The sequence below is a fragment of the Paecilomyces variotii genome (assembly GCF_004022145.1).
Source record: "Paecilomyces variotii strain CBS 101075 chromosome Unknown C8Q69scaffold_1, whole genome shotgun sequence".
In the NCBI taxonomy this organism is placed as follows: Eukaryota; Fungi; Ascomycota; class Eurotiomycetes; order Eurotiales; family Thermoascaceae; genus Paecilomyces; species Paecilomyces variotii.
In genome coordinates this window covers 1,864,159-1,891,198 of record NW_021167140.1, presented here as the reverse complement: position 1 = coordinate 1,891,198, position 27,040 = coordinate 1,864,159, and the positions used below count along the sequence as shown (strand labels likewise).

The following is a 27,040-nucleotide window of genomic DNA, read 5'->3' as shown; positions in this document are numbered from 1 at the left end:
CTTTATGGAGAGTGGTCAAATTGTTCTCCCTGGAGGCTAAATCCTCAATTTTGGCAGAAGAAAACCTCGTTTGAACAATCTTCGTGGAAGATAGAGAAATAGACGTTGATTTCTGGGGTTTTTAAAAGAATAAAGACGTTGATACTATAAGGATCATATAGACGCCTTGAGATATCAACGGTCAAGGCAGATAAGGGTGATGATGCATATATTCGGATTGAACGGAGATGTGTGGCGTTGTTGGTGAAATCGATCAGGCTCAATGCGGTGAAATGATGAGACAGGTGTGAAGCTCCTCATTCAATATATAATAATAGCCTTGCGAGGTTTGACATGTCAGGTGTTAAGTCTGACGCAACTTCACACTCGAGCGGCTCGGAGGGAATATAGTGGCATCAGGCTACACATCCTTCTTTGTTTCTTAACAAACCAAAGTCTTCCGCTACAGAGGCATACGATCATTAGGTATTCATACAGGCTTGATCACCTATGCTATTTCTAAATTTTCTTTTCATCGCAGTATTAGCTCACCATGGACGAGACCAAATCGAGATTCCTTTGGTTAGATATCTTCAGTGACAAAGAAACGCCTCGCAGTAACCGGCGCCTTCTCTATTTCCCTCAAACAGAGACTGAATGGGAACTCAAGCAGGTCCTGACGGAGAAGATATTCGACGATATAATCACCGGTAAGGACGGCGTTTACGAAGTCTCTGGACTTGCGCTCGTCACTCAGACAAGAGGACCATCCCAGGGTACGGAGGCTATTTTGAGAATACGGATGCAGTAAGAAAACCTTCTTGGATTTTCTTGAGTTCATGGGAATCTGAAAGTGCTGAATAAACTAATACCGAAAAAAAACTTCAGAACTCCCCCGGTTAAAGATCCAAACAGTCGTCTTCGCGAAAAGTTCGACTACTCCAAGCTAAAAGAAACCGAGATTTGTTGGATGGGTGATCACGAGATACAGGTCCTTCAACAGCTCACGGAAGCCGGCTGCAGCTGCACGCCGACACTGATCGATTATGATGTTGTAGCCCAGAGCGATGACGAATACGTCCCGGGTGGATACATAGCTTTCATCTTGATGGAGAAGCTTCCTGGTCGTAATCTGGAGAATTTTCACACGTTTTCCTTAAAAAAGCGAGATGAGGTCCGAATCTCCTTTCTGAAGTCTCTCCGGTACGAGTTGATCTTTTCTACGATCCACATTCTTGTGATCGCTAAGCTCGCTCTTTTAGGAAGTTGTATGCTCTTGGTTACACGCACTTGGACCCTCGCAGACGCAACATAATGTGGGATAATGACACAAAGAGATGGTGAGCACTTTCAGCTTCAAGACATAGCCTCTGCTATAAATCGCTAATCCGCCATGTAGCTTTTTTGTCGGCATAGAAGAGTTCGACTATCAAGGAAAGATAAAACTCATACCGAGGATAGATTATCGGCTCTGGGGACTCGGCAGTAAGCATGACGTCGCAATTGAGGGTGAATCAGATGATCCGATGATCCCCTCTGATTATGAGGAAGTACCACTCGAGGAAGACGACGAAGACAATATCACAGAACATTGAGAGTTAAGACGAGATGTGACATGATATGTATCCCGATAGTACCATTAGCTATGTCTCTTGAATAAAATACTGAGCTCGTAATCTATATAAATTCCCCATAAATAGAGACAATGCAATTCATTAAGTCTATGCAATCGATGGCAAAAGGGGTATAAAATAGGACGAGAATCGATTTCACCAGCCTCCACCGATTTTACTAGCCAATTCAACCACGCGAGCTGTCTCACCAGCCTCACTTTTATCTTTACCCACGTCACTCTCGACCTTTCGGTATGTCGTGTAGAGGAGTCTTGGTAACGCAACTCCTGTCGTAGTCGACCAGTATGTGAGAATATCACGGACTTTGGTGTCTCGATCGGTGATAGAAGTTTGCTGAGACAACTCAGACGACTCTGAATCCGACTCAGAATCCATCGAATAGTATGCTTCATCCACACGCGCCAGCCAAGCTCGTTGTTCGTTAGGCGTTGGTTTCGACGACTGTCCGGGTGCTCCCTCTGCAGGAATGCTCTGCGCGCTAGCATTGGCTTCCCTAGCGTCTTCGATCCGTACCTGTCCTCCACCATTTGTGCAGCCTCCAGGACAAGCCATGACTTCAACATATGCATAGTCAACAGATGGCCCTCCAGCACCAGCGGCCCGTGAGACCGGCCCTCTCCGTGCACTGGCAGATGCGGTCTTTGCCCCTGGCATCCGCGAGGCTCTTGCAGGCTTCAATTTTCTAACGAGATTCTGGATATTCCTGAACCCGTAATATCGTGCAGCCTTAATCACTGGCTCTCCAGATGCAGACACAAGAGTATATTCGACGACATCGGCATTCCTTCCCCTCTGAGTCACAATCTGACTGCCTGGGTTCCGTGCCTGGAAAGTAGTGAGAACATGGTAAAGATAGCCACCTGATGTTCCGGCAGCCGAGTCTTGCTTATGCAGTGATTTCGAAAGAATAAACGGCTCAATAGTCTTGTCAGGAAATTCGGGCACGTATGACTTCGACAAGGGCTTCAAAGGAAGGCTCGGAAGAGAAATGCCCCTAGACGATGCCAGCATTTGCAACTCCCGGGTAGTGATAACGCAGTCGACATCGCGCACAGGCGACTGAGATTCCGAAGTTGAAGTTTGCCACGAGGAATCGGTCAACTCTTCCCGGCTTGCTTCCAGCTTCTTGTCAAAGCAAGGCATGATAGCCAAGTGCCAGATTCGCGACGGAGGAACTCCGAGACTTTTGCTCAATACTGTCTTGAGAAAAGTGCCCGTGATGGCTTGCGGAGACTTGAGACGTGACAGATGAGGAAGGACGTGAGGATGAGTCTTTTCTGCATAGCATATCCAACCAGGGCATGCAGATGATAATATAGGTCTCTTAGGGACTGGGAAACCGGACGCGTCTTGCACAGAAGAGTCTCCGCTCCCCAGCGATTCCGCAACCTCATCTGCAGTGAGAGTCAAGGCAGCTTGTCTCATCACGTTGGTATCAACCACCCAGGAAAAGCCACTTCCATGTTTGCCACCTGCTCGCAATCCCTGCGGTCCGCTAAGAAATTGGTCGATCATGTACGCTGCCTTTCTCTCTGTAATGCCATATGTAGCGGCCAGACTTGCCCTCACTTGGGGGCTGACACTTGCAACAAAGATGCGACCATCGTTGTCCGAATTGAACCGTTGGCCAGACACGGAGATCTCAGGAAAGGTATCGAGAGTATTTAGAACTTCAGCATGCGATTGCAGCGAGATCAACACTGCCTCTGCAGAGGTGACGCAACCAGAACATGCCAGACAGTCTGTCAACGATATTTGTGCTGGTGGGAGGTTCTCTGGCTGCACCTTGTCTTCTGTCGTTACTTCGTAGGGATTCTAATGAAATTGCAAATTAGCCGTCTGTCATTGGACGTGGCGCAACAAGCCGAAATCACGAGTACTTCGAATTGACCTACCTCAGGATTTTGTGAGTCCTTCTTGGGCAATGTCTCAACAGGCTTAATACAGGCCACACCAGGGGTGATGAAATCGTTGAGATCGTCTGCTGATAGTATTGCACTCATGGTGACAAATGTACTTCGAACACCGGCGTGGCGTGGCCAACGCCAGGAAGGCCAGAGACCTCTAAGGTTTTGAACAAACTGATTCGAGCTGAATCTACAGCCAGACGGTAAATCCGATTATAGCCAAGCGAAATAATCTGCAGGACAAGAGATGTTGTAGATGTAAAAAGATGAAGACAGTAAGTACCCAAGGTGGCTCCGCGGAGATCACTTCGGAGTGGCAATGCTTAGAAAGCTGCCCCCCCGCGCTAATTAACTAATCAGCGTCCGATCGGACTGATAACGACACCGCCTTCCGTTTATGGAGAAGACGTTGTTTTTCCGCCGCATATTGTTGCCTACCGTTAGCCGATAAGGATACTTGAGAAAATAATAATGATAGAGAATTGGCATCTCCAATTCATCTCATCTTATCTTATTTGTTTTTGTGGGATTTTCTACGATGTCCAGTCCACATGTAAATCCCAAGCTGACCCAGACAAAGCTCTCCGCATTCTATCTATTTCCTGAGTCAAAGAAGAGGCCTGCATCCACCTCCGCAAAAACAGGCTCTCCAACTGACTCCGAGCAGGAGAGTCGCGACGTGAGCGACCAGCCATCAGAAACTGCGACAGAGATAGGTTATTCAGACGAGTGGCCAGATTCAGAACCATCACAGTCTCGTATCCGTCCCAAAAGAAAACGGCCTCCAGAAGTCGTACGACGGCGCAAGATGCTGTCACAGATAGCGCAAGAGACAAGAAAGATTCTTCCAAAAATTCTTCAGGCAATACCTCATGCGCCACCTAAGGGCTACCTATATACCCCTCCATTGCCACCTGTTCTCGACAAGAAGTTTTGTCCGGGTTTCCTCCCTGCTGAGGTCAAAGTCGTAGATGCGGATTCATTTGACACTGCTATCAATCTGGCCAATTGCAGCCAGTACATGACAGTACGAGACAGACGGCATGTGTGTGTACTCAACATGGCAAATGCATACAGTGCCGGAGGAGGCTGGCTCAATGGGGCTCTCGCCCAAGAAGAGGCGCTCTGCTACCGGAGCAGTCTCAGTTTTACATTGAAATTGAGATATTATCCCCTTGATGATAACCAAGCAATATATTCTCCGACTGTTGTTATTATTCGCAACAGTATCAACGACGGTCATAAACTTTTGGATCTGACGAAGCCTGATGAGCTTCCGATCGTGAGCGTCATCAGCATAGCTGCGCTATGTCAACCCGCGTTGGTGACGAGCGGAACATTGCCTAAATACAAAAACGCCAAAGATAGAGATTTGATGAAGGAGAAGATGCGCATTATCCTTCGTATTGCAGCCTTCAACGGGCATCGGAGGCTGGTCCTGGGTGCCTTTGGTTGCGGGGCCTTTCTCAATCCGAGGGATGAAGTCGCAGACTGCTGGGCAGAGGTCTTGAAGGAAAATGAGTTCCAAGGTGGGTGGTGGGAGAGTATCGTCTTCGCAGTCATGGACGATCTAGGGGCAGGTAAAAACGGCGACGGTAATTTCGGCGTTTTCTATCGGAAGTTACACGGGGTCATGATCTGAATTGGACGATTGCATGATCAAACTACTGGTTACATCCTAAATTGGATGCTCAACTCATGAAGATAACCAGATCCTTATTCCAAGTTACATAGAAGTTTATACATACAGTGCTCCTAACGACGACCTTCTGATTATAGAACGCAGCTATTTAGTAAGACGTGTTGATCGTCTTCTCCCTGCAGATTGCTCCTTGGCCTTCTTGGCTGGTTTATCTTCCACCTCTTCTTTTTTCACGGTCGCTTTACTGCGGCCATTTGTGGCTCTTTTCTTTGCCGGAGCGCTATCCTCCACTGCCTCAGAATCACTCTCTTCCTTCAACGCAGCTGGACGCTTCTTGTCTTCGTCGCTGACGTCTTTTGCAACAGGGCCAGTCTTCTTCTGAACTGACGGAACCACCGCACTTGTTCTTCCTCCTACCGTCAGGTAGACTATCTTCTCCCCGTTGGGCAGGACAGCAGGCTTGTTTTTCTTGCCTTTACCCCAACGGTGCTTGAACAGCCAGTCTTCCGGGAACTTTTCGGAATCTGCCAACAGTTCCACTGAGGTGTCGCAGACGTAGTGGATAGAAGAGTGCAGTTCTTTAATTTGGTCATCAGTGAGTGTGTTGCTGTACTGCTCAGGGTGTATCTTTGCATGGTAAAGAATCTCATCCCTGGGAGCGTATTAGTACACACAGTACGTCATTACGATGGAATACTGAGATGATCGTACCCCATCCAATTGCCAATTCCACTTATATTCGCCTGGTCAAGCAGAAGAGCTTTTATAGGTACCTTCTTGCTCTTCACTTTCTCCTTGAGCCACTCTTCAGTCACCGTATCCTTGTCTGCAACGGGGTCCGGCCCGTTCTCTTTCAAAGGACTGTACTTCCGAATGTCATCTGCTGGGCAATCGACCAGCCTGATTCTCGCAAGTCTCCGAAAATCAACAAATGCAGCTTCCGTCTTCGGGTCTTCATCAGTCTCCAAGAGAAACTTCCAGTACTTGGGCGGCCAGTCTTTGTCCTCCGGCTTGTCTGTTCGGTAATAGTACGTATCCGCATCCCTGATCTTCATCCATCCAGCCATACCGAAATGCATGACTGCATGAGGTGGTGAAGACATGGTAATCCAGAAATATTTGCCCTGCTGGCCAGCACCAGCGATAGTCTTTCCCTGCATGGCCTTTTGGAACTCTGCTGCGCTTGTGCCAGCTTTACCGAAGACAATATCATCATGTTGCGTTTGGACATTGGCCAATTTCTTGCCAACAAGATGCTTGCGAATGAAGTGCACAATGCGTGACACCTCTGCTAACTCGGGCATAGTGATGACCTGATTAAGTATTTGTCCTCTGATTGGAATCTCAAAGGCCACTGGAACAGGAATACCACATAAAGATAGCTATGGACCGATCACACAACAGATTTCTTTAAGGAGACAGAAGGCATAGATGGTCCTTATGAGATAGAAATGGGATCGTATCACCCTAGTTTTGGCTTGAAATCGGATCTACAATGTGCAGTCACGGAGCTGTATTTGTAACGCGTGTCGAGGCGCGTTGTCCCGTGACTTTGAAATTTACCCATATTCGGATGATGAGCTCAGACCGGCCAAGAAGAAGTCCGAAAGTACTTCTACTACGCCGGCTCCTCCGACACCATATATGCTTCCAGCAGCTCCCATTCTGCCATAATTTCGCTGGGAACGTTATTTGGTTTTATAGTGGGTTGATAGCAGTAATACCTTCTGCGCTCGAGCAGCTTCAAGCCACTCCTACCAGGAGCATACCATAGAGCTCTTGTTGATCCCCACTCAATCCTTTTAGCTACACAATCTGGAGTGGTTCTGGGCCAAAAAGTCACAGTCTTCCGAGAAGGTGGAAGATCCGGTGAGTCGGAAGATGTCACAGCAGTCGTCAACGGTAGCTCCGGAGTTGAGCCCCCAATTTTGCTTCAATGAGAGAGTACTGAGAGGTGCGCGGCATCCCGCCGGAGTCATAGGAACATAGACTCTCGAGACAATGCTAACGTTTGCGTGAACATAGATTTCCTGCGCCTCTCGCGATCAGCGATTGATGACTCGATCACACAGAACCTCAATGCGTTGATAACACCAGCCCGGGTCGGCTTCGACCCTTCCTCTACTGCCGTGCGCCAAACAGGCAAAAAGACTATAGATCCCGCAGCTTGTCAATCGTTCAAAGACAACGTGTTATTCCCTTCGTGGCAGACAAGATCAGATGTTCTAAACTATTGCGCCGGTGTGGCTACGAGTCCTGATCCTGAAGATCCCGATCTCATTCTGCGAGAGACGGAGTCCGCGAAGGATCGCGAACGGGTGGTGGACGAGCGATTAGACCCGTACTCGGCTCGATTCTTCCCCAAAGAAGCGCGCACGGAGTCCCTGGCATACTTAATCCGGAACGAACGAAGCGTTGAACAGATCATTCGCGCTCGCACCTGGGGTCTAGTAACAGAGAGGTGCGGCGACCCTTCGGGCGATTGGGAGGAAGCATTGAATCGATGGCGGGAAAACAAGGGACAACGATCCTCGTGAAGCCACGTGGAATAGGGTGGTACACGAGTATCTCGTCTCTAAAGCATGGTCCTATGGTATAAGGTCAAGTCTCGGCTCTATGGCGCAATGGTTCAGGCGAGATGGGAAATGATTGCATTTTCATAGCATTCCGAAAAAGCATTTTGTATATATAATGTGTCTCTATGATTCAGATAGAGAATAGACATAGTACAGAACATAGCAGTCGATCCAAGATCAGGGAGTGGTTGAAGATCCGGCATCGGAGATCCGATGAATGATGAGCTTGCTCGCTCCCAACAAAACAGAGCAGCAGGACATAAGATAAATTGAAAGCAGGCAGTCCTTGGAATATATATAGAGCGTCCAATCTCGAAGTTGTTTGTTGTCGAATTTGGGATGTACAATGACACATGCGTATGCACAAGCACAGAGTAGAAATGAGGTTCGGATAATTATTTGTCGCCCGCCGGACAAGTCGCAGCTGCAGCCTTTACCTCCAGTATCGTCGCATTGAACTCCGTACAGAACCCCCAGCAGCGACCGTGGACAGCTATGGAACTGTTTGTCAAGACACAGTGACACATTCTCCGCGTCTCATCCTGTACTATATATACTGTTAGCGATTTACTCTCACCGGGCAGTTTACCCCCGCACATCACCTGCCCTCCTCCCACACAGTCAATCGCCGCAGTTCCTCCAGCTCCCTCAGTGTCATCAGCACTGACCTACGGCCGCCATGCCTCAACAATTGGGCTCCAAGGACGCATCGCTGTTCCGCCAGGTGGTCCGCCACTATGAGAACAAGCAATACAAGAAGGGTACGTCTCATACGGTCCCGGAGCACTCCCCGAAACGGAGCAGATATTGACTGCGTGTTTGCTTCCCAGGTCTCAAAGCTGCGGACCAGATCCTGCGCAAGAACCCAAACCATGGCGACACACAAGCAATGAAAGCTCTGATAATGAGCAACCAAGGTCAGCAGGAGGAAGCCTTCGTGCTTGCGAAGGAGGCGCTCAAGAACGACATGAAGTCGCACGTCTGCTGGCACGTTTTCGGCCTGCTCTACCGAGCGGACAAGAACTTCGAGGAAGCTATCAAAGCATACAAGTTTGCCTTGAGACTGGAGCCAGACTCTCAGCCCATTCAGCGTGATCTGGCTCTGCTCCAGATGCAGATGCGAGATTATCAGGGCTATATTCAGAGCAGAAGCGCCATGCTTCAGGCACGACCAGCATTCCGACAGAACTGGACTGCGTTGGCGATCGCACATCATCTGGCTGGCAATCTCACAGAGGCGGAGAATGTCCTGAACACGTACGAGGAGACACTGAAGACTCCCCCGCCAAGATCCGATATGGAACATTCTGAGGCGGTCCTCTATAAGAACATGATCATCGCCGAGTCGGGAGATTTGGAGAGGGCCCTCGAGCATCTGGATTCCGTTGGCAAGAGGTGTTCAGATGTGCTCGCCGTTATGGAAATGAGGGCCGATTACCTTCTGCGCCTCGGCCGTAAGGAGGAAGCTGAAGCTGCCTATACTGCCCTCATCGACCGGAACCCTGAGAACGCGAACTATTATGAAGGGTTGATACAGGCAAAGGGTATCCCCGAGACTGATCATAGTGCATTGAAAGCTGTGTACGATCAGTGGGCTGATAAGTATCCCAGGGGTGACGCCCCGCGTCGGATGCCTCTGGACTTCCTGGAAGGTGACGACTTCAAGACTGCCGCAGACGCTTATCTCCAGCGTATGCTTCGAAGGGGCGTGCCGTCACTTTTTGCAAACATTAAAACTCTCTACACCAACACGGCTAAGCGTGACACTGTTCAGGAGCTTGTTGAAGGTTATGCAGCAGGAAAGGTTGAGAGCCAGTCCAATGGATCCACAGAGAACCAGGTCAAGATTGATGGAACTGATTTCAAGTCCGCCGTCTTCTATTTCCTTGCGCAGCATTACAACTACCATCTTAGTCGGGATCTGGCAAAGGCCATGGAATACGTCGACAAGGCTATCGAGCTGGCACCCAAGTCAGTGGATTATCAAATGACCAAGGCACGGATATGGAAGCACTATGGCAATCTTGCCAAGGCTGCGGAGGCGATGGAGCAAGCGAGACAGCTGGACGAGAAGGACCGTTACATCAACTCGAAAGCTGCCAAGTACCAGCTTAGAAATGACGACAATGAGAAGGCACTTGATGACATGAGCAAGTTCACGCGCAACGAGACCGTTGGTGGTGCACTCGGTGACTTGCTCGAGATGCAATGTGTGTGGTATCTTACCGAAGATGGAGAGTCCTACTTGCGTCAGAGGAAGCTCGGACTCGCTCTGAAGCGGTTCCATGCTGTTCAGACCATCTTTGATGTTTGGCAAGAAGACCAGTTCGATTTCCACAGCTTTTCGCTACGAAAGGGTATGATTCGGGCATATGTTGACATGATCCGTTGGGAGGACCACTTGCGGGATCATCCCTTCTACACACGGATGGCGCTCTCCGCAGTTAAGGCTTACGTGCTCTTGCATGACCAGCCCGATCTCGTTCACGGCCCGGTGCCTGCTGGTCTGAATGGCAGTGAGGAGGATAGTGCAGAAAGGAGAAAGGCTCTTAAGAAAGCCAAGAAAGAGCAGCAAAAACTTGAAAAGGCGGAAGCTGAGAAGAGAGATGCGAAGAGGGCAGCAAGCGCTACCGCGAAGAATCTGGATGGTGAGATCAAGAAGGAGGACACGGATCCTCTAGGAACGAAGCTCGTGCAGACACAAGATCCTTTGAAAGAGGCTCTCAAGTTTCTTACTCATTTGCTGGAGTTCAGCCCCGGCAATATTGAGGCGCAGAACGTCGGGTTTGAAGTCTACTTGAGAAGAAGTAAGTCTTCGCATACGAATAGCTCGAATTTACTGACTGACTGTCTTCCAGAGAAGCACCTCCTGGCGCTGAAGTGCCTGCTGGCTGCTCACTCCATTGACGCTTCGAATCCAACACTCCATGTTCAGCTCCTTCGCTTCCGGAAGGAACTCGACTCTCTCGCAGAGCCTCTTCCCCCCCAGGTCGCGGAGGTCATCACCAGCGAATTTGAGCCTCTGCTCCCGAAATCTACTAACCTCACTGAGTGGAACGACGCATTCCTTACTGCTCATAAGACACGCACCACCCACGTGCAAGCCGCGCTGTCCGCTCGACTGCTCCTCAGCCCTGACTCCAAGTCGCAGTGTGAGCAGGATCTTCTCTCCACTCTTGATCTGGAAGACGCCACGATACAGAAGGCTGTGGCGGGTCTGGACCTGCTCAACGAGTGGGGTAGTAACCAGGCCGCAAAGACTGCCTACATTGAGAAGGCGCACAAGAAGTGGAACGAAGCATCTGCGTTTCAGGCGAAGCAAAGTGACGCTTGAAGAAGGATAGATTATACTTCTTTTCTGTACTTCCCTCAACGAGGGCCGGGTCCACAGAACAACCGATATGCTTGACGGCTACGTGAAGTGAAGAGGAATGAGATGCCACTCTCTACGACCCAAGGCCGTCAGGGAAAATGCCGGAAAGGTCTCTAGCCTTTCTAGTGAAGACGAAAAATTTCATAAATCAAAGAGATAAAGGGACGGAGAGACGTGCACTAATTGTTTTTATTATCTGACTGACCACGGTATACTGTACATTATGTAGGTAGTGAGCTCAGCCATTTATCAAAAAAGAGACAATTGGGCATCATCAAGGTTGCCTTTGCTAATAAGTGTTCTTGTAACTGCAATAGTTATACACAAAGCAATATAACTAATGCAGGAAACTACCCCGTAGTGAGAGTCGGAGGCACATCGACTTGACCATACCTTCGTAAAGGAAGAGATATCTACAATCTACATAGAGAAATTTCTCGTCTTCGTTCTAGTTTACGTTCGAGATATCTGCACGTCATTGGGTGAATTGAGAAATGGGAGTTTGTTAATTATGACATCGTACATCTATGCCCTCTATACGTGTGAGTAATATACAGAACCAGCGATCATCGTGCGGTTGGTTTTCATCCCTTGTCCAACACCCAAAATCATACAAGAAGGGGAGCAAAGCAATGCGTTCTTCTTCTTTCACTCCTCGTCAATGTTTCCAAGGATTGGCTTTCTTCGCAGAGTAGCCTCGTCTTCTCCATACCCGTATTCGATCCACAGCTTCTTCCACAAGGGGACGGGGGCGGGCTTCGTCTCTCCCTTGACCCATTCTTTGTCCTCGGCGATGCGCTGGGCGCGAGCCTCTTCCTCGGAGTTCAGTACGAAGCGACGCATCCGTGAGCCGATGCGCGGGTCGACGACCATATCGTCAAGCCATTCGCGCTCTTCGTCGGGAATGGTTTCAGAGCGCTTGTGGACCGACTTGTGCCATTCTTTCTCTTCATCTTCGAGGATGGTCTGCTGTTCGTTGGCAGTGGAGGACGGGCTCGAGTCATCGGAGGTAGTGGGTTGCGCGGAGGATAAGGTGTCCGTGCCTGGAGTGGGAGTGAGGGTTGGAGAGGAGTTCAAGGAATTGTCTTCATATGGTCTGGTTGATGATGCAAGGACGATAGCGGCTACTTCCCGTCCAATGTCATCTGCGATGTATCGCTTGGTGAGGAAACGGTAGATGCGAATGGGGGTGTTCAAGAAGCCGAGGATGTGAGGAAATGGGATGGGAACGGATCCCTCCAGAGTGGACGGCATGGTGGGAGGGAGAGGCCGGGACGAGTAGTCCGCTGGTGAGATGTAGGCCGGTTCCTGTCCAGGAGGCGTAGCCGGCTGCTCAGGTTTCTTCTCCTCTGTCTTTTTCTGTTCTTCAGAGCCAGCAATTGGCGATGCATCATCTGAACTTGGGGTCTCAGGCTCGGGGGCTGGAGGAGCTGGAGGGGGCGGCGGAGGATCAAGCGGACCAAGCCAGCCCTCATGGAGACCCCGAATGTACTCCTTCCAAGTATGCCGTCCAATGACAATATCACCCTTGGGTCCAGCTTCTTCCTTGCTGCCTTTCAGTCTCCGGAACTCTTCAAGAACATTCTGCTTGTTTGGTTCCTCCACCACGCTGCTGGGCTCACCTGCCCTCCGTCTGAACCTGCGAATCTTTTCTGCGAGCCCTGCTCTAACATCACCTTCTCTTCTGCCCTCGATGACATCGTAGTCCAAAGCAGCGGCAACCAGGATCGGTTTGACATATTCTTGGAAGTGTTCTCGAGCAACCCTCAAGCCGTCACCGGGTGGCGCGGCAAGGAAAATCGTGACCTTCCTCCTCAATTCATCAACTGACAAAGGCTCATTTGCCATATGAGCGACCAGGTTGCACCACTTCTGCTGTGCACGTTTCTTCTCTCTTCGGTCATAGATCAAGGCGCCGGCGAAAGAGCCGGTTATTGTGAGAAAGATCATCCAATTGCGAGAGGGTAACTTGAACCGGATGTGCGGTAGTCCTAGGGATCCTGTCAGCATAGATGATTGTCAAACACATATAAGGCAAACGCACCCATCATCTTCAGGGCCGGATTCTGTGCCTTCGGAGGCGGCTTCGGGACAGCATTCTGGGGCTGACCAGATGGGGCGGAAGAGTTGGAGGATTCCGCCATTTTGTGCAAGATACAAGCGCCCCTTCTGAAGAAAAGTACGTTCAACAAGGGCGTCTTCTCGACGTCGACAGCCCGATGTCCTGGAATACAGTTCCTGGAGCTCGTGTCCTCTGCGTGTTGTTCTACTGCAGCCAAAAAAGTTGATGTCCGCGGCAGCTGTGATCGGAGTTTTATTCTTCCGGCATAGGTTGGCGGAAGCCAAACTTTATCTGGAACGTGAATCTGATAAAAGCAGACGATGATAATGCGCTGATTGCCAGGATAAAGCTGGGTTTGTGTAATATATGCGGTGGTATATTGTTTATATAAGTGTTTATATCAAGATACTATCTATATATGCTTTGAGATAGTAAATCATTGTGATAGAGGGTATCTTTACGGCACCTATTAATTATTGCAATCCACATAATCAAAGACTCTTATCACCAACTTATTCAGCACTGAGAGCGGGCGCACAAATAACTACCTAACTAGCAGTGGAACTGTTGACTTATTTGATGAGATGGTCGTGTTCTATAGTATTCTTCATCCAGAAGCTATTTTATCTTCTTTAGATCTAGTAACTAACTGCTCAGCATCCGACCATCCACTTACTGACTCTCTAATTTGTAACCTCTGCTATGCCATAGGATTTGACTAGGGTCTGGAATCACCTTGTAGAAATCAGTCAATAATAGACCCCGCAGTGACATCCAAGGCTGGAATGTTCCCTGTAGAAACACGACAAAAACATCAAGCATCGTCCATGATCGAACCCCCGTGACCTCGCTTATTGGGCCATTGGGGGCGATGTTCCTGGGGCGTTTCATGGATATGGCTGGCCCCGATAGTTAGTAGTCTGCGGCGGCCATCTCCACGCTAAACGGAGCCAGGTAATAACTTATCGACTCCAAAGACAACTCTTTGTTGTCTCTGCTTCTCCTGAACTAACCATCTCGTTACTTCCTTTTCTTTCACCCTCTCCCTTCGTTTACCGGTTCACAGTTTCTCCAGGTCTGCTGAGTCCGCCTGTGGGATCGTACGGTCCGACTCGCGCTTCTGGTCTGGCCGGGTCCCTCGTACTCGTCTCACCAGTCCCCTGAGTACTGTGCCACCTGCTCACTTCCCCACCCCCTTTGTCTTCAGTCGTTTTATCCCCTTCGCGCTCACTGTCTTTGAGCGTGAGCACCTCAATCACGATGGCGGGAAACAACAATAACCTGCACTTGAATTTTGGGTACAACGAGCATGCCCTTCCCCAGCCAAACAGTCGCGCCTATCCTACGACGCCATCCACCTTCCCGCAACCAATCTATCCCAATGGTGGTCAGGAATATGTCAACCCCCAGGCGGCCCAGAATGCAGCCTATGGCCAGGGATACTTCATGAATCACCCGTACCAGGCCCAACAGGCCCAGTATGCCCAGCAGCAGTATGCGCAACAGAACCTCCAGTCCCCGCAGGCCGCATACCAGTCCCGTATGGGCTACAACGCCAACGATGGTACCAACGGCCTGGTTCAGCAGTTTTCAAACCAAGACTTGAGTGCCTCGCCTCGTGCGGGACTATTTGGTCGTGGCTCTCCCGGCCAGCGTCCTCGTACTTCTGGCTCTCAGGGACAGCCCAACACTCGCAGTCCCAAGCCGCCGGGTGAAGATGAGGAGCTCCAGCGCTACCCGGACAGGTACTCGGAAAATGTTCACAAGCGTGGAAAGGCGTTGAAGGAATTGGTCACCGTGTTCTTCCAGGAGAACATTGAGCGTGCTCGCGATCGTAACATGCGGTGGGTATTCATACAGTCTTCACTTTCGACATCTTTTACCGTTGCTGACACGAATATTGGGACAGTGCTGCGACCCTTGACCATATGCTTCGCGACCCGAATGTGTCCGCCGACAAGAAACGACAGGAGTCTGAAACCATGGCGAAGAAGGAGTCTACTTTCCTTCGGTTCCTGCGCACCAAGGAAACACCAGCCAACTTCCAGACCATCAAGGTTATTGGAAAGGGTGCTTTCGGAGAAGTGAAGCTTGTCCAGAGGAAGACTGATGGGAAGATCTACGCCCTCAAGTCGTTGATCAAGACAGAGATGTTTAAGAAGGATCAGTTGGCACACGTCCGCGCTGAGCGTGATATCCTGGCAGACTCCAAGGACAACCCTTGGCTGGTGAAGCTGCACGCTTCCTTCCAGGACACCGCATACCTCTATTTGCTCATGGAGTTCCTTCCCGGTGGTGACTTGATGACTATGCTTATCAAATACGAAATCTTCTCGGAGGACATTACGCGATTCTACATGGCAGAGATCGTGATGGCTATTGAGGCTGTCCATCAATTAGGCTTCCTCCATCGGTAAGTCTCAGCTCTTGATAATACTTCATCTATTGTTGCTGTTTTATATGGGGCGCTAACTAGTCACGTTTCGGTATAGTGACATCAAGCCTGATAACATCCTTCTCGACCGTGGTGGTCACATCAAGCTTACTGACTTTGGTCTCTCCACCGGAGGAAAGAAGACTCACGACAATGCCTACTACCAGAACCTCCTCAAGAACTCTACGTCAAAGGACAAGAACCGTAACTCTGGTTACTTCTCGGACTCGATCAACCTGACTGTCTCCAACCGTGGACAGATCAACACTTGGAGGAAGTCTCGACGAGCGATGGCGTATTCCACCGTCGGTACTCCAGACTACATTGCCCCGGAGATCTTCAACGGTCAGGGTTACACCTACCTATGCGACTGGTGGTCCGTTGGTGCCATCATGTTCGAGTGTCTTGTGGGCTGGCCGCCGTTCTGTGCTGAGGAGACGACCGACACTTACCGGAAGATCGTGAACTGGAGGGACTGTCTCTACTTCCCCGAAGAGCTCACTCTTTCGCGTGAGTCTGAGTCGCTTATTCGAAGGTAATTCCAGCTCAGGTCGTGTCTCGGTCAAGTTCATTGCTAATGGTTTTCGTAGCTTCCTTTGTGATGCTGAGCACCGTATCGGTAGCGAGGGTGGTGCTCATGGCGGTGCCACCCAGATCAAGGCCCACCCCTTCTTCCGCGGGGTTGTTTGGGATCAACTGCGCAATATCCGCGCACCTTTTGAACCCAAGCTGAGCTCCAACGTCGACGTCTCCTACTTCCCCGTCGACGAGATTCCTCAGGAAGATACTTCCGCGGCTCACCGTGCCCAGGCTCGTGCTATGCCAGACGAACAGGAGGCAGAGATGAGTCTTCCTTTCATTGGTTACACTTACAAGGCCTTCAATGCCTTCCAGGCGAGCTAGAGAGCTGGCCGACCACCTGAGATTGGGAGTGACGGTGAACCTGGCTGGGAAGTCTCCAGCAGGCGGGCTTGCATTAACGTCTTTTCAGCGGCTCATCTGCATCCTAACTCCGTTTATGTGGCTACTTGTCGTTCAACATGCAGCGAAAGCTTTTGCCAGTGGTGATGACCTACGCTTCTTCTTTTTCCGACATTATTTGTGATTTTATTGTGAGGCGACGACTACCTGAAGACCACCTGTTGGCGAATGGGATCGAATATCTCTGGTCTATATTTACATGTGCATGTCTCTGACGTGGCGTAGAGGATTTGTTCCTATATCAATGCTATTTGGCCGAAAAAATGTCACAATGAGCTGGCTGTGTCTACCTAGACTCTGCATGTAGACAAATCTTTGAAATAAGTCAAAAAAGGGATATTCAGAAAGAAATGATTTGAGATCATCTGGAGCTACGTCTTGCTAGTCGACAAAGGTGGAGTAGAGTATTTGGCTGGGCCGTGCATTAGACGGCGCTGCGCAAGCCATGAAATCATGGTATAGAAGTAGCATTACAAGCTTTGATTATATCGAGTCATCCTCAGCAAGCCAATTCGGGGCCTGGGGACCCCGCAAGAAGGTGAGCTCTCCATCAACATTAAGAGTAGTAGGATAGTTATGTTCTGAGGCTATGATCTAGCCCTCGGATTCAAGAAATGACTATCTCTTCACCTCACGAAGCACTGGATACACCATGCCACGTCCGAAGCGGACGCTAGAACGCCTTTTGGGCTATTGACATTGAAATTCAAACTTTGATCCCAACAACCGTAAAACGCCTCAACCGTAACCCATTAGAGATACATACTCTCTGCTCTGATATCGACCAAGACAATTTCCTTTTCTCCACAAAACATACACGTTGCCGCAGGAAACACTATTGAGTGTTTGCCGGTGCCAGACCGGGGACACCACTGAATCTCTCCTCACGTTCGGTCTTGAACATGATCTGGATCCAGAACTCCTTGCTATCTTCATCGAACCAAGTCCAATACCGGCCCTCTCTCCGGTCGATTTCTCTCGCCTGTAGCTTGAAACCGCACGACTGGTACGGCTCCGCGGCTACAACCAGGTACTGGAAGTTCTTGTCTGGGGGCTCATCCACCTTCTGCTCGAATGCTGACATGAATCGTACTCGCGGCTTCACTCCAGGAGTGATCTGGTCGTATTGCAGCTGGAACAGTAATCCCAGTTGTCTCGTCAACGGATCCCGAATTTTCGTGATTTTATAACCCGGTCGTCCAATCTTCAGCGTCTGCTTCTTCACCTGCACACCCATCGCTCCGGGGAGTAGCGCATCTTGATTCTTCCCCTCCTTCTGCTCTCTTGCCGCACGACGCGCCAGGTTCGTCTGGTGCTTGCGACCCTGAGTGTGAGCGAGATAGGAGCCATCGTTCTGGTGAACGGTCAAACAGAGACGACACTCGAAGCTTCCAACGTGGTTCTTGAAAAAGTACGGATCTTTATCGAGATCGATCGTCTCGAGGGCGAGTTTGCGCAGACGCTCACGACGGTCGGCGTTCGTTGCGGAGTGCGATGCGACACCACCGCCACCGAATTTGGAACCTGCGCGGTTCTAAGATGATGTTAGAAAGTCGGTTATTTAGAGCATTATGGAGTATATGTAGCTTACCTGGTAATCCATGTTGATATATGTGCCCTATTGCACTAATAGTTCGTGCAAATGAGGGATAACAGTGGCGCGATCTGGGCGGTTATCAGTAAACAGCTTTCTCGAAGAGATTCTGGAAGTTCCGCAGAGCTGTTGTTATGTAAGCAGCGAAACCATCGCCGCGCTCTCGCTTACTATTGGCTCTTCCGCATCTCACGGCTGGACTGCGGCCCTTAGCCTGGTTGATATGTATTTATTGGCTTCCCCCAATAGACTGGACAACATCCCTTATGCTAGAAACATGTTTGCGAAGATCTACGAGATATGAGTCACGAATTTTATGAATGCCAGCGACTATCGTTCGATGGCGCGTTGTGCACGGTGCGCTATATCGGAAAGGTCGAGGGCACAACTGGCGAATGGCTTGGAGTGGAATGGGACGATCCAACACGCGGGAAGCACTCAGGGGAACATAAGGGAGTGAAATATTTCCGATGTAATAAATTCATATCCTCCTCTAGCCGCTGAATATTTTCGTCTATATTTCTTAGGCGTGATGCTCATACTTAATACGCAGGCAAAAGTAATCATCCTACAGCGGGGTCGTTTGTTCGTCCATCCCGGCCCACGGAGAAGCCCCGGGGTTTCCTCGAAGCCGTGCATGAAAAATATGCATCTGAATATGAGGAAGAGCTAGCTCAGAGCAAGCAGAAAGAGGAAGCAGGAACTGCTGTACCTCTTCCTGACCAAATTCGATTCAATGGGAAGGTTGTGGAGGAGGTTGGGTTTGAGAAGATCCGAAAGAAGCTCGCTGAGCTGCAGGAGCTCAGGATCATCATCCTGGATGGTCTGCGTATTTCTGGATTACTGGCTAATGACGTTGCTCCTGAGCAGCGGGAAAAAGCAGTGGAGGATATTGAGAAGACATGTCCCAGAATTGTTGAACTTGACCTTAGTCATAATCTACTTCAACGATGGGTGGATGTGAGAGATATATGCAGGCCATTGAAAAAGATCAAGCTATTGAAGTTGAAGTGGGTTTCTCTGTCCATTTACAAAAGCGGAAATATTGTGCTAATACCTGTTCAGTGGAAATCGGTTTGAAGCCATCAAAAACGAGTTGACATTTGAGCGGATTCTAGAGTTGCATTTAGATGATACCCTATTGACTTCGGACGAGGTACGACGTTTATCTCGGTTTTTTATAAATTTGGCGAATTCTTCTGACACTTCGGTTATAGATTGCGCTTTTGAGCTATCAATTCCCGTCCCTGACATCTTTATCCGCGTCCAGCAACCAGATCTCATCTATCTCATCAACGTTTTCGCCCACAATCCAGAGCCTGACCCTAGAGAATAATGAGATTGATTCTCTTTATTCGGTCCGGAGTTTAGCATCGCTCCCTAATCTAGACCGGCTTTCGTTAAGAGGCAATAACATACGCGGTGTCTTGCCTTCAGATTCGCCCAGCGAAGATGCACCATTCCAATTTTCCCCTACCGTCCGATCTCTGGATGTCTCTCGCAACAATATCAATTCCTGGAGCTTCATCAATGCTCTTCCAAGACTTTTCCCTGGTCTCAAATCTCTACGGATATCTGATAATCCTCTATACGACCAACCGGTGGCACCCTCCAATGTGACAAATCTGCCTGAGAAATCAATGACGGTTGAAGAAGCTTTCATGCTAACCGTAGCCCGTCTACGGAACCTCGAATCTCTGAACTACAGCAAGATTACTCCGCAAGAGCGAACTAATGGAGAACTGTACTATCTGTCTTTGATTGGAAAGGAGCTCTCGGCCTATCCTGAAAGTGCAGAGAAGAGCATCCTGGCGAATCATCCTCGGTACGGTGAATTGTGTGACCTATACGGAGAACCAGTTATCAGGAGAGCGTTGGACTCCTCCAGGGGAGACATCAACCCACGCTCCGTTGCCGCGAGATTGGTCAGATTTACGTTTTATATACCGGACACCAACAACAGGAGAGAGCACACGCAGGAGATACCGCGCACTTTCGACGTCTATAGAGTGAAATCTATTGTTTCGCGGCTCTTCGATCTAACTCCTCTCGGCTTCCGATTAATCTGGGAGACAGAGGAATGGGATCCCGTGGACGAAGCAGATACTGGTCTTGATGAATGGGATAGCAGCGATGATGATGAACCAGATGCCGCAGAAAGCGAAGGGCAGAGGATATCCAAAAATGGAGCTGCATCAGACAGAGTCATGACAAGAGAAGATGGGAACAAGTTCGTCAAACGGGAGGTAGAGTTGGTAGATTCGACGAGACACGTTGGATACTGGTTTAATGATGATCTTAAGGAAGCGACTGTGAGGGTGGAGGTCTTTTAAGTTAGGGCATAGTTACTGTTGGGTGTATAAATGTCATTCCTACCGCCAATGTATAAGGTGCCAAATAGAAAGGTTAGTTCTATTAAAATAGCGAACTAAATCTTTGTCTTTTTTTCTTGGTTGTTTTGCATTAATTTTCCTTGATCCTCGGCTGCTTGCAGGTAAGTTTAGTTCCATCGTCGTCTCTCTGGGGGAAGACTAACCTCATGGAAGGGGTTCTAGACAGAATATTCGAACTGCTTTAACATGCAGTGGCAATGTGATGTTTCAGCCTTATCGTAAGCAAATGGTATGATGGACATGATTGATAGCTATTGAAGCTTAGTGAAAGATCCCAGGCTTCTCCCAGGCATTGGAGTTAGCTAGTTTGGCCCCCATATCCTTGAATGGAAGTGCGGCATGCAAAGCTGATATAGCCCCAGCGTCTCGTTATCTCTTTCTTGTCCCATTATCTATTCCCATCAATCTATTCCTACAGTTTGATACTTTAGCAAGCAATAACAACAATGTAACCTACCTTTTGCCATATTCAATTTTTTTTTTCTTTGTTCCACATAGATACCAGAAACAGGACATGACAGTACAAACATGCAGGGTGAATAGTCTTGGTTGGTCGATGCTACCTAGGTATCTTCCTGTTGTTAGCTGCTGGACGCCTTAATTTGAATTTTGCTTCTACGAAATATCATAGGCCTAATGTAAGACGCCCATTGGCATCTTATTCTTTAGGCCACCCACTCTATCGATGCTAATCACTAATACTTACAATACTCGTGCCATGAATCGAGACCTTTCATTAACTAGTTTAGTGTTGCTTGGGCAGCGTCGCCGCTTGAATGGACCACATGCTGGATAATGAGACAGCTAGGAGGATTAGCCGCCAGATTGAGGCTCCAACGAAGCGCTGGCACTGCGCGTTGTTCTAAAATAGTGATGGATTATCTTGACTAAATTAAAAGCTTTTTGTGCTGTTGTTATGTGTTAACTGTTTTAAATGTAGACATCAATGCCGTCGAGGCTCGTCGAGTCAAGCATAAAACAAGCAATTGCGGGCCTTGGAAGTCAGGCCGCTAAGTCCAAAAACGGTTCGGCTGAAGCTTGGATGGGAACCTTCTCTTTGGAGCGCTTAGTTATCACCAGCGATGGCTGATCAGCAGCAGTCTTTGATGCCGCATATATCCGAGTCCCCATTGACCTCCATTGGTTGCTCGATGCCTACCTAGTTATCTGGCCCCCTAAACTGCTGCCGCTCGCCGGTGGCGCCAGGGATAATACGCCATCGAAGAGCGCCAGTTACATCGTACCGTTGTGTTCGGTGACCAGGAACACCACAAGGCGTGGTTCTCTTTATCAGTCATTATTCAGTGGGACCCTCCCATAGAGACAAAACCCAAAGGAAAAGAAATTTCGTATAAAAGTGGTCGTCGCTAGCAGCAAATCCGGATCCATCTGGAAACAATCTTATATTCTTCATTGTGTGTATGCGGGGATTCGATGGTTATTGAGCTGGATCTTAACCTATTGATGCGATCATGTCCTTAAACGAAACTGCTCTCCCTCCGTCGTCAGCATCTGATACCGAAAAGCGCCCAGAGCAAGACTCCAACGAGAGTCCTCCACGCACAGGCACGATCATCAAGCCACAACATCGACGTCTCCATGATCCAGAAGTAACCTTCGAGGAGTACCGCTATTATGCATTGAAAACACGCGAAGAGGAAAAGGATTCCCCGCCCGCGGGTCCAACGATAAGCATATGGAAAGCGCTGTTCAAGGGCGCTGGTCAGCCCGAAGAAGATGAGCCGGAAGTTTCAGCTCCCCAAAGTGAACAGCAGTCAAAGGTTCTCAACGTCAACTTGGCCAATAGAGCCAACCGGCTAGAAATCACGGACGAAGAATGGACCAACGCCTCACGCATGATGAGGACAGCTAGCTGGGGAGCTTGCTGGTATCTAATCACGACTGGTGAGCATCCCCCCGATTCTAATGACGCGCAAGATTCCGCAGAAACCTGACCCCCATTTCTTCATTAGATATTTTGGGACCGTATGGCGTTGGCTTCGCACTCGGCACCTTGGGCTGGGGCCCCGGTGTAGTAAGTCGGCATCCGCTCGCGTGGTATCTAGTTAACTATCACCACACTTTTCCCGCTGAGTAAGATCTAACAAAAGGTACCAGGCACTTTATACCGTTTTTGGTATCATGGCTGGTTATTCCGGATGGCTGCTATGGAAAATGTTCCTTGGGTTGGATTCGTACGAGTTTCCTCTCAAAAACTACGGGGATCTAGCATTTCGCATATACGGTCCTTATGCTCGCCATTTCGTGAATATCCTGCAGGGACTCCTTCTATTACTGGTTCTGGGACAAGTCATCATCCAGAACGGCCAAGGCATCTCCCAGGTGTCCAGATTCCGTCTGTGTTACTCTGTCTGCTGCGTGGTATTTGTGGCTGTAGGATATCTCATTGGTCAAGTGCGCACCCTTCGCAATTACGGTTGGCTAGCAAATACGGCAGTATGGCTCAATCTCATGGTTATTTTCATCACCATGGGAGTTATGGCTCATAGCCCGCCGAATTATGCTATCTCTGTACTTGGCTCTGCTGGGTCTGCAGTCGACACCTCAACCATTACACCCGACCCCAAAACTGGAATATATCCCCCGGTCAGGCACTACGGTGGTCTCCCTGACTCGAAAAGTCTCGTCGGGTCGCTCAATGGGCTTCTGCAGGGAGTCTTCGCCTACGGTGGCGCCCAACTGTTCGTCGAATTTATGGCCGAGATGAGACGCCCATTTGATTTCTTCAAGGCCATGTGGGGGGCTCAATTCTTCATATACAGCGTTTACCTTATCTACGGTTGCTACGTGTATCATTTCCAGGGGCAATATGCCTATCAGGTCTCTTATCAAGGGGTCTCTCGCTACGGATGGCAGGTTGTGGGAGACATGCTCGCCTGTGTAAGTGGCCTTATCTCTGCAGGATTGTATGGAAACATTGGGATCAAGGTCTTTTACAACAACGTTCTTATGTAAGTTTTTTTGGCCATCTGATCCGACCATATCGATTTTGATCTGATATTAAAACCAAGGGATCTCTTCCGCGCACCGCCTCTGACGCACAAAGGAGGTAAGATCCTCTGGGCCATCATTGTGCCCATATGGTGGTCCATTGCTTATGTTGTCGCTGCCGCAATTCCCGACTACTTCGGGTTCGTCTCTGTGATCTCTGCGGCGACCGTTGTCCAATTCACATACTCTTTCCCGCCCATTCTAGCCCTGGGCTATAACATGAAACTCTATGCTCTGAAGACCAGTCAAGGGGACGGTTTTGACCCAACCACCGGTACTGTCGTTCGTCAAGATACCGGTTTAAAGCGTTTGTGGAGAGGCCTGGTAAATGGACCATGGATTTGGAATGTTCTCCATGTGTTGTATGGGGGCGGTGCGCTGGCGACGGCCGGATTGGGAATGTATGCTGCCGTTGAGGGTATGATTGAAGCGTTTCAGAATCCGCAAGTGAATGCCTTTACGTGTGTCTCGCCCCTTGATTTATCGCAGGTGTCCTGATGAGGAAATGAAAACTTGCTTGTGACAGTCTATGACCAGTTCAATCTTCGGAGAGGTTAAGGGATACTCCAGCGCTTTTCATCTCATGTTCTGATGTGACTTAAGAATTTTGCCCCTGTAGATATATAGTTCTTTTGATCTTTTGGTATATTTGTAGAATAAATACACTGCGTGTATTGTACATGAGGATGGCAGTCGATATGTACGAAAGTTATAACGATTGCCTTGAGCAATAATAATCCTGCTTCTATGCTCTCAGATAAAACACTCACTTACAGAAAATCTTCCAAATCTATAAAATGCTATTGTCCAGCTTTTCAGGACTTCCATAATTACCTCCTACATGTCTGCTCGTGGCGCTTAGCTCCGCGCTAGTTCCGATGCCGATGACATCTCAGGCGCTTTCTCAAACGTCACCGTGGGACTGTTTTTGCGCCAGACAACGAAATCTCACCTTCTAAACGTTATCTTTTTACGTGTTAATACGATAGCCTGAGTGCGAACTACCTGATACTCGCACTGATGGCGGAATATTGGAAGTCAGCAGTAAGTGCGACCGCGTCGGGATCCCCAATAAAAGAAGCCCTCTTAACTAACCGTTGCGACAGCCCAGGTATTGGTGCAAGCACTGCAAGGTCTTTATCCGCGACACAACCTTCGAAAAAACTCAACATGAAGCCACTGCGAAGCATCAGTCGAATCTCAAACGGTTCCTACGAGACATACACAGGAACCAAGAGCGGCATGAGCGGGAGTCGCAAAGGGCGAAAGATGAAGTGCAGAGACTCACCAGCCTAGTCTCGGGTTCTTCCTCCGGACAGGACAAGTCAGATGCGCCTTGGAAACGTAACCAGAAGGCAGCTGCGCCGTCTTCGCGTCCGGTCTCGTTGGAGGAGAGGAAAAAGCAAATGGCGCAGTTGGCTGAGATGGGCGTTGCTATACCGGATGAGTTCCGTCGTGAGATGGCTTTGGCCGGAGAGTGGCAGACGGTTTCTGAGCGGGTGATCGATACGCAGGATGAGGAGAAGCCAGAACACCCATCTCTGAATATTGGAGTGCGAAAGCGCAAACTCGAAGGACAAGAGGCGGAGGAAGAAGAGGAGGCGCAGAGAGCCGTCAAGAAGAACTGGGGTTCCACAACACGGCAGTATCCTGGTGCGGAAGATGATGGAGATTTGGATGCGCTTTTGGAGTCTACGAAGAATTTGAAGGGCAAGGGGCCGGCGGTGAAAGTGGAAACGAAGACAGAAGAGCCGGACGAATATATCAAGCAGGAGAGCAGTCCTCCTCCGCCGGCTCCCGCTGAAGAAGACAAGCCTCCTGCGATTAAAAAGGAGGAGTCTTTCCAAGGAGTCCCAGAATCTATCCCGGAAGCTGGGAGCGAAGCCCAGGAGGCTGCACCGGGTGTTGTGTTCAAGAAACGAAAGCCCAAGTTCGCGAAGAAATAAGCGGATCTGATTTCTTTTCGTTGAATACTTTACCTCGGATTTTTTCTTGCGGAAATACGCCGCAACGAAGGCGCCTTTTTCGCGTTGAGCAGCTAATCACTAGAAGCCGACAAAAACTCTGATCATGAAAAAGGTTGCAGACATTCCCCTTCTTGCCGTGGTCATACAAAGTCATCCTCTGGCAGAGCCAGCCCTTCTTGACGGATGATTATACCATAAGCGCTAGCAAAGCTGCTTGACAGGGGTCTGGGCTAAGTAAAGCCTGTGACAGGATCCACGATACGACCTTGCGCTTCAGAAAGAGCTGTGGCCATGTTGAATTCGCAGCAGGATCATATGTAGATTGATTCCTGATCACTGTATACCTCTACTAGCAGTTTCTGGGGATATCCAGAAACTATCGTCGGAAGATACTATCAGACATAGGATAGCAAACACGGGGAGGTTGTTTTGGACCTACTGTAGAATAAGTTAGCCATTCCAACCTGGAGAAATTGCACGGTGAAGGGTAACACAGAATACAGCGACACAGCTGAAGATATCTTTAAAGAATAAGCATAATGAAATTAGATTGCACACAGTGAGCAATTGCATTTTCTGATGAATCTAACTCCTTGCGCTTTGTATTGCTACATACACATGTAAAATTAACAAGACCGATAGTTAATAATCTTGATTGAATTTACTTGACTTTACTACACCAGAGAACCACAAAGAGAATTGATCTTCACATTCTCTGCTAATCATCCTTCTCTGATCTGTGATGCTGCTGTACAAGAAGAAAAAATTGCGTCCTTTGCCAGTTTGCGCCGGAAGAGAAGCGCGGCCCTTGGCAGGCTATAATTGCCACTGCTTTTTTGTTCCGTTCGCGCTTCTCACATCGTCACGGTCCGGACTTTCTTCAAGTTGCTCCGGAGCTCAACTTCAAGCACTCTTTGTTCGCCAGCATTGTTGACCGTTAAATGCGGAGACCGCTCGCTTCCAGGAGAACAAGCTCTGGTGGACTAAGCTACTCGGTTCGCTTCTTTTCGCTTATCTAGCCCAGGTACGTACGTGATCAATAAACGAGAGCTTCGCTTTCTCGGCTCCTGCCATCGTCTCCCCTTCGCCTTTTTGCTTCGTCTTATCGAAGGCCCCAACACGCTGTCTTGCGGTCAAATTCCGAGTCCCTCGCGCCGTGATGTTTTCCGCTTCTCCCCAGACGATCTATACTGCATTTATGGGATGTCTGTTGTTGGGATGGTTGAAGGGTTTGCGACCCAGATGAGCTGCGCTGGTCTTCAATGCCGGCTCATCATGACCCATGACGGTCGCATTCGCTGCCTGTTTTGAATCTTGTTCCGAATACGCTGTTAGAAAGGGATCTAGAGGCTCTGCAGCCAGCTCAGGCCTTGGATGGCGCGGGTGGTGCGTTGGTAGACATGTATCAACCCTCGATGCAAACTCGACCGAGGAAGCTACGGGCTTTGCGAGCTACTATGGATCCGCTTCAGCGACCGCGCAGGGC

General features: G+C 49.2%; 12 protein-coding genes across 12 annotated transcripts; 8 read left to right on the top strand and 4 right to left on the bottom strand.

Annotated features, from left to right (window-relative positions):
* Window positions 1-532: 532 nt before the first annotated feature.
* Window positions 533-1,661, top strand: C8Q69DRAFT_512064 (hypothetical protein; the record flags this gene model as incomplete). Its single annotated transcript, XM_028633282.1, has 4 exons — window positions 533-786; window positions 868-1,182; window positions 1,242-1,319; window positions 1,379-1,661. The coding sequence occupies 4 exons, from the start codon at window positions 533-535 to the stop codon at window positions 1,572-1,574; spliced, it is 843 nt and encodes a 280-aa protein (XP_028489098.1). The 3' UTR covers window positions 1,575-1,661.
* Window positions 1,662-1,748: 87 nt separating this feature from the next.
* Window positions 1,749-3,616, bottom strand: C8Q69DRAFT_440551 (nuclear architecture related protein; the record flags this gene model as incomplete). Its single annotated transcript, XM_028628665.1, has 2 exons — window positions 1,749-3,428; window positions 3,509-3,616. The coding sequence occupies 2 exons, from the start codon at window positions 3,614-3,616 to the stop codon at window positions 1,749-1,751; spliced, it is 1,788 nt and encodes a 595-aa protein (XP_028489097.1).
* Window positions 3,617-3,958: 342 nt separating this feature from the next.
* On the top strand, window positions 3,959-5,504 carry C8Q69DRAFT_26163 (hypothetical protein). The gene has a single exon (XM_028626700.1). It carries the CDS (start codon window positions 4,059-4,061, stop codon window positions 5,160-5,162), a length of 1,104 nt encoding a protein of 367 aa, XP_028489096.1. The 5' UTR covers window positions 3,959-4,058; the 3' UTR covers window positions 5,163-5,504.
* On the bottom strand, window positions 5,307-6,466 carry C8Q69DRAFT_440549 (formamidopyrimidine-dna glycosylase; the record flags this gene model as incomplete). Its single annotated transcript, XM_028628664.1, has 2 exons — window positions 5,307-5,814; window positions 5,874-6,466. 2 exons carry the CDS (start codon window positions 6,464-6,466, stop codon window positions 5,307-5,309), a joined length of 1,101 nt encoding a protein of 366 aa, XP_028489095.1.
* Window positions 6,467-6,763: 297 nt separating this feature from the next.
* Window positions 6,764-8,043, top strand: C8Q69DRAFT_451213 (putative caffeine-induced death protein Cid2). Its single transcript, XM_028629476.1, has 2 exons — window positions 6,764-7,116; window positions 7,188-8,043. Exons 1-2 carry the CDS (start codon window positions 7,044-7,046, stop codon window positions 7,697-7,699), a joined length of 585 nt encoding a protein of 194 aa, XP_028489094.1. The 5' UTR covers window positions 6,764-7,043; the 3' UTR covers window positions 7,700-8,043.
* Window positions 8,044-8,166: 123 nt separating this feature from the next.
* C8Q69DRAFT_26130 (NMDA receptor-regulated protein 1-domain-containing protein) lies at window positions 8,167-11,260 on the top strand. The gene is made up of 3 exons (XM_028626694.1): window positions 8,167-8,499; window positions 8,569-10,545; window positions 10,597-11,260. The coding sequence occupies exons 1-3, from the start codon at window positions 8,418-8,420 to the stop codon at window positions 11,070-11,072; spliced, it is 2,535 nt and encodes an 844-aa protein (XP_028489093.1). The 5' UTR covers window positions 8,167-8,417; the 3' UTR covers window positions 11,073-11,260.
* A 346-nt stretch (window positions 11,261-11,606) lies between these two features.
* C8Q69DRAFT_524095 (mitochondrial import inner membrane translocase subunit Tim54) lies at window positions 11,607-13,365 on the bottom strand. The gene is made up of 2 exons (XM_028633576.1): window positions 13,156-13,365; window positions 11,607-13,102 (listed from the first exon to the last, which is right to left on the bottom strand). The coding sequence occupies exons 1-2, from the start codon at window positions 13,253-13,255 to the stop codon at window positions 11,760-11,762; spliced, it is 1,443 nt and encodes a 480-aa protein (XP_028489092.1). The 5' UTR covers window positions 13,256-13,365; the 3' UTR covers window positions 11,607-11,759.
* Window positions 13,366-13,993: 628 nt separating this feature from the next.
* Window positions 13,994-16,948, top strand: C8Q69DRAFT_411241 (serine/threonine-protein kinase cot-1). Its single transcript, XM_028628306.1, has 4 exons — window positions 13,994-15,017; window positions 15,083-15,586; window positions 15,666-16,142; window positions 16,198-16,948. The coding sequence occupies exons 1-4, from the start codon at window positions 14,434-14,436 to the stop codon at window positions 16,508-16,510; spliced, it is 1,878 nt and encodes a 625-aa protein (XP_028489091.1). The 5' UTR covers window positions 13,994-14,433; the 3' UTR covers window positions 16,511-16,948.
* Window positions 16,949-16,950: 2 nt separating this feature from the next.
* Window positions 16,951-18,269, bottom strand: C8Q69DRAFT_411238 (putative splicing factor 3a subunit 2). Its single transcript, XM_028628305.1, has 2 exons — window positions 18,180-18,269; window positions 16,951-18,122 (listed from the first exon to the last, which is right to left on the bottom strand). The coding sequence occupies exons 1-2, from the start codon at window positions 18,189-18,191 to the stop codon at window positions 17,424-17,426; spliced, it is 711 nt and encodes a 236-aa protein (XP_028489090.1). The 5' UTR covers window positions 18,192-18,269; the 3' UTR covers window positions 16,951-17,423.
* Window positions 18,270-18,321: 52 nt separating this feature from the next.
* Window positions 18,322-20,628, top strand: C8Q69DRAFT_451206 (putative tubulin-specific chaperone). Its single transcript, XM_028629475.1, has 5 exons — window positions 18,322-18,654; window positions 18,736-19,192; window positions 19,248-19,338; window positions 19,400-20,508; window positions 20,559-20,628. The coding sequence occupies exons 1-5, from the start codon at window positions 18,483-18,485 to the stop codon at window positions 20,569-20,571; spliced, it is 1,842 nt and encodes a 613-aa protein (XP_028489089.1). The 5' UTR covers window positions 18,322-18,482; the 3' UTR covers window positions 20,572-20,628.
* A 1,030-nt stretch (window positions 20,629-21,658) lies between these two features.
* Window positions 21,659-24,311, top strand: C8Q69DRAFT_451199 (transmembrane amino acid transporter protein-domain-containing protein). Its single transcript, XM_028629474.1, has 4 exons — window positions 21,659-22,480; window positions 22,549-22,610; window positions 22,694-23,547; window positions 23,608-24,311. Exons 1-4 carry the CDS (start codon window positions 22,048-22,050, stop codon window positions 24,083-24,085), a joined length of 1,827 nt encoding a protein of 608 aa, XP_028489088.1. The 5' UTR covers window positions 21,659-22,047; the 3' UTR covers window positions 24,086-24,311.
* A 296-nt stretch (window positions 24,312-24,607) lies between these two features.
* Window positions 24,608-25,533, top strand: C8Q69DRAFT_440541 (U1 zinc finger domain protein; the record flags this gene model as incomplete). Its single annotated transcript, XM_028628663.1, has 2 exons — window positions 24,608-24,631; window positions 24,694-25,533. The coding sequence occupies 2 exons, from the start codon at window positions 24,608-24,610 to the stop codon at window positions 25,531-25,533; spliced, it is 864 nt and encodes a 287-aa protein (XP_028489087.1).
* Window positions 25,534-27,040: the final 1,507 nt, after the last annotated feature.

Bases quoted from the DNA above. Each gene is read 5' to 3' on its own strand.
- C8Q69DRAFT_451213 (XM_028629476.1), top strand. From the start codon at position 7,044: ATGTCACAGCAGTCGTCAACGGTAGCTCCGGAGTTGAGCCCCCAATTT. The intron at 7,117-7,187 runs GTGCGCGGCATC...GCGTGAACATAG, and splicing joins CAATGAGAGAGTACTGAGAG to ATTTCCTGCGCCTCTCGCGA.
- C8Q69DRAFT_26130 (XM_028626694.1), top strand. From the start codon at position 8,418: ATGCCTCAACAATTGGGCTCCAAGGACGCATCGCTGTTCCGCCAGGTG. The intron at 8,500-8,568 runs GTACGTCTCATA...TTTGCTTCCCAG, and splicing joins GAACAAGCAATACAAGAAGG to GTCTCAAAGCTGCGGACCAG. The intron at 10,546-10,596 runs GTAAGTCTTCGC...ACTGTCTTCCAG, and splicing joins TGAAGTCTACTTGAGAAGAA to AGAAGCACCTCCTGGCGCTG.
- C8Q69DRAFT_524095 (XM_028633576.1), bottom strand. From the start codon at position 13,255: ATGGCGGAATCCTCCAACTCTTCCGCCCCATCTGGTCAGCCCCAGAAT. The intron at 13,103-13,155 runs GTGCGTTTGCCT...CAGGATCCCTAG, and splicing joins TCCGGCCCTGAAGATGATGG to GACTACCGCACATCCGGTTC.
- C8Q69DRAFT_451199 (XM_028629474.1), top strand. From the start codon at position 22,048: ATGTCCTTAAACGAAACTGCTCTCCCTCCGTCGTCAGCATCTGATACC. The intron at 22,481-22,548 runs GTGAGCATCCCC...TTTCTTCATTAG, and splicing joins CTGGTATCTAATCACGACTG to ATATTTTGGGACCGTATGGC. The intron at 23,548-23,607 runs GTAAGTTTTTTT...ATTAAAACCAAG, and splicing joins TTTTACAACAACGTTCTTAT to GGATCTCTTCCGCGCACCGC.
- C8Q69DRAFT_451206 (XM_028629475.1), top strand. From the start codon at position 18,483: ATGAGTCACGAATTTTATGAATGCCAGCGACTATCGTTCGATGGCGCG. The intron at 18,655-18,735 runs GTAATAAATTCA...CTTAATACGCAG, and splicing joins GGGAGTGAAATATTTCCGAT to GCAAAAGTAATCATCCTACA. The intron at 19,193-19,247 runs GTGGGTTTCTCT...ATACCTGTTCAG, and splicing joins ATCAAGCTATTGAAGTTGAA to TGGAAATCGGTTTGAAGCCA.
- C8Q69DRAFT_411241 (XM_028628306.1), top strand. From the start codon at position 14,434: ATGGCGGGAAACAACAATAACCTGCACTTGAATTTTGGGTACAACGAG. The intron at 15,018-15,082 runs GTGGGTATTCAT...ATATTGGGACAG, and splicing joins GCTCGCGATCGTAACATGCG to TGCTGCGACCCTTGACCATA. The intron at 16,143-16,197 runs GTAATTCCAGCT...TGGTTTTCGTAG, and splicing joins TCTGAGTCGCTTATTCGAAG to CTTCCTTTGTGATGCTGAGC.
- C8Q69DRAFT_26163 (XM_028626700.1), top strand. From the start codon at position 4,059: ATGTCCAGTCCACATGTAAATCCCAAGCTGACCCAGACAAAGCTCTCC.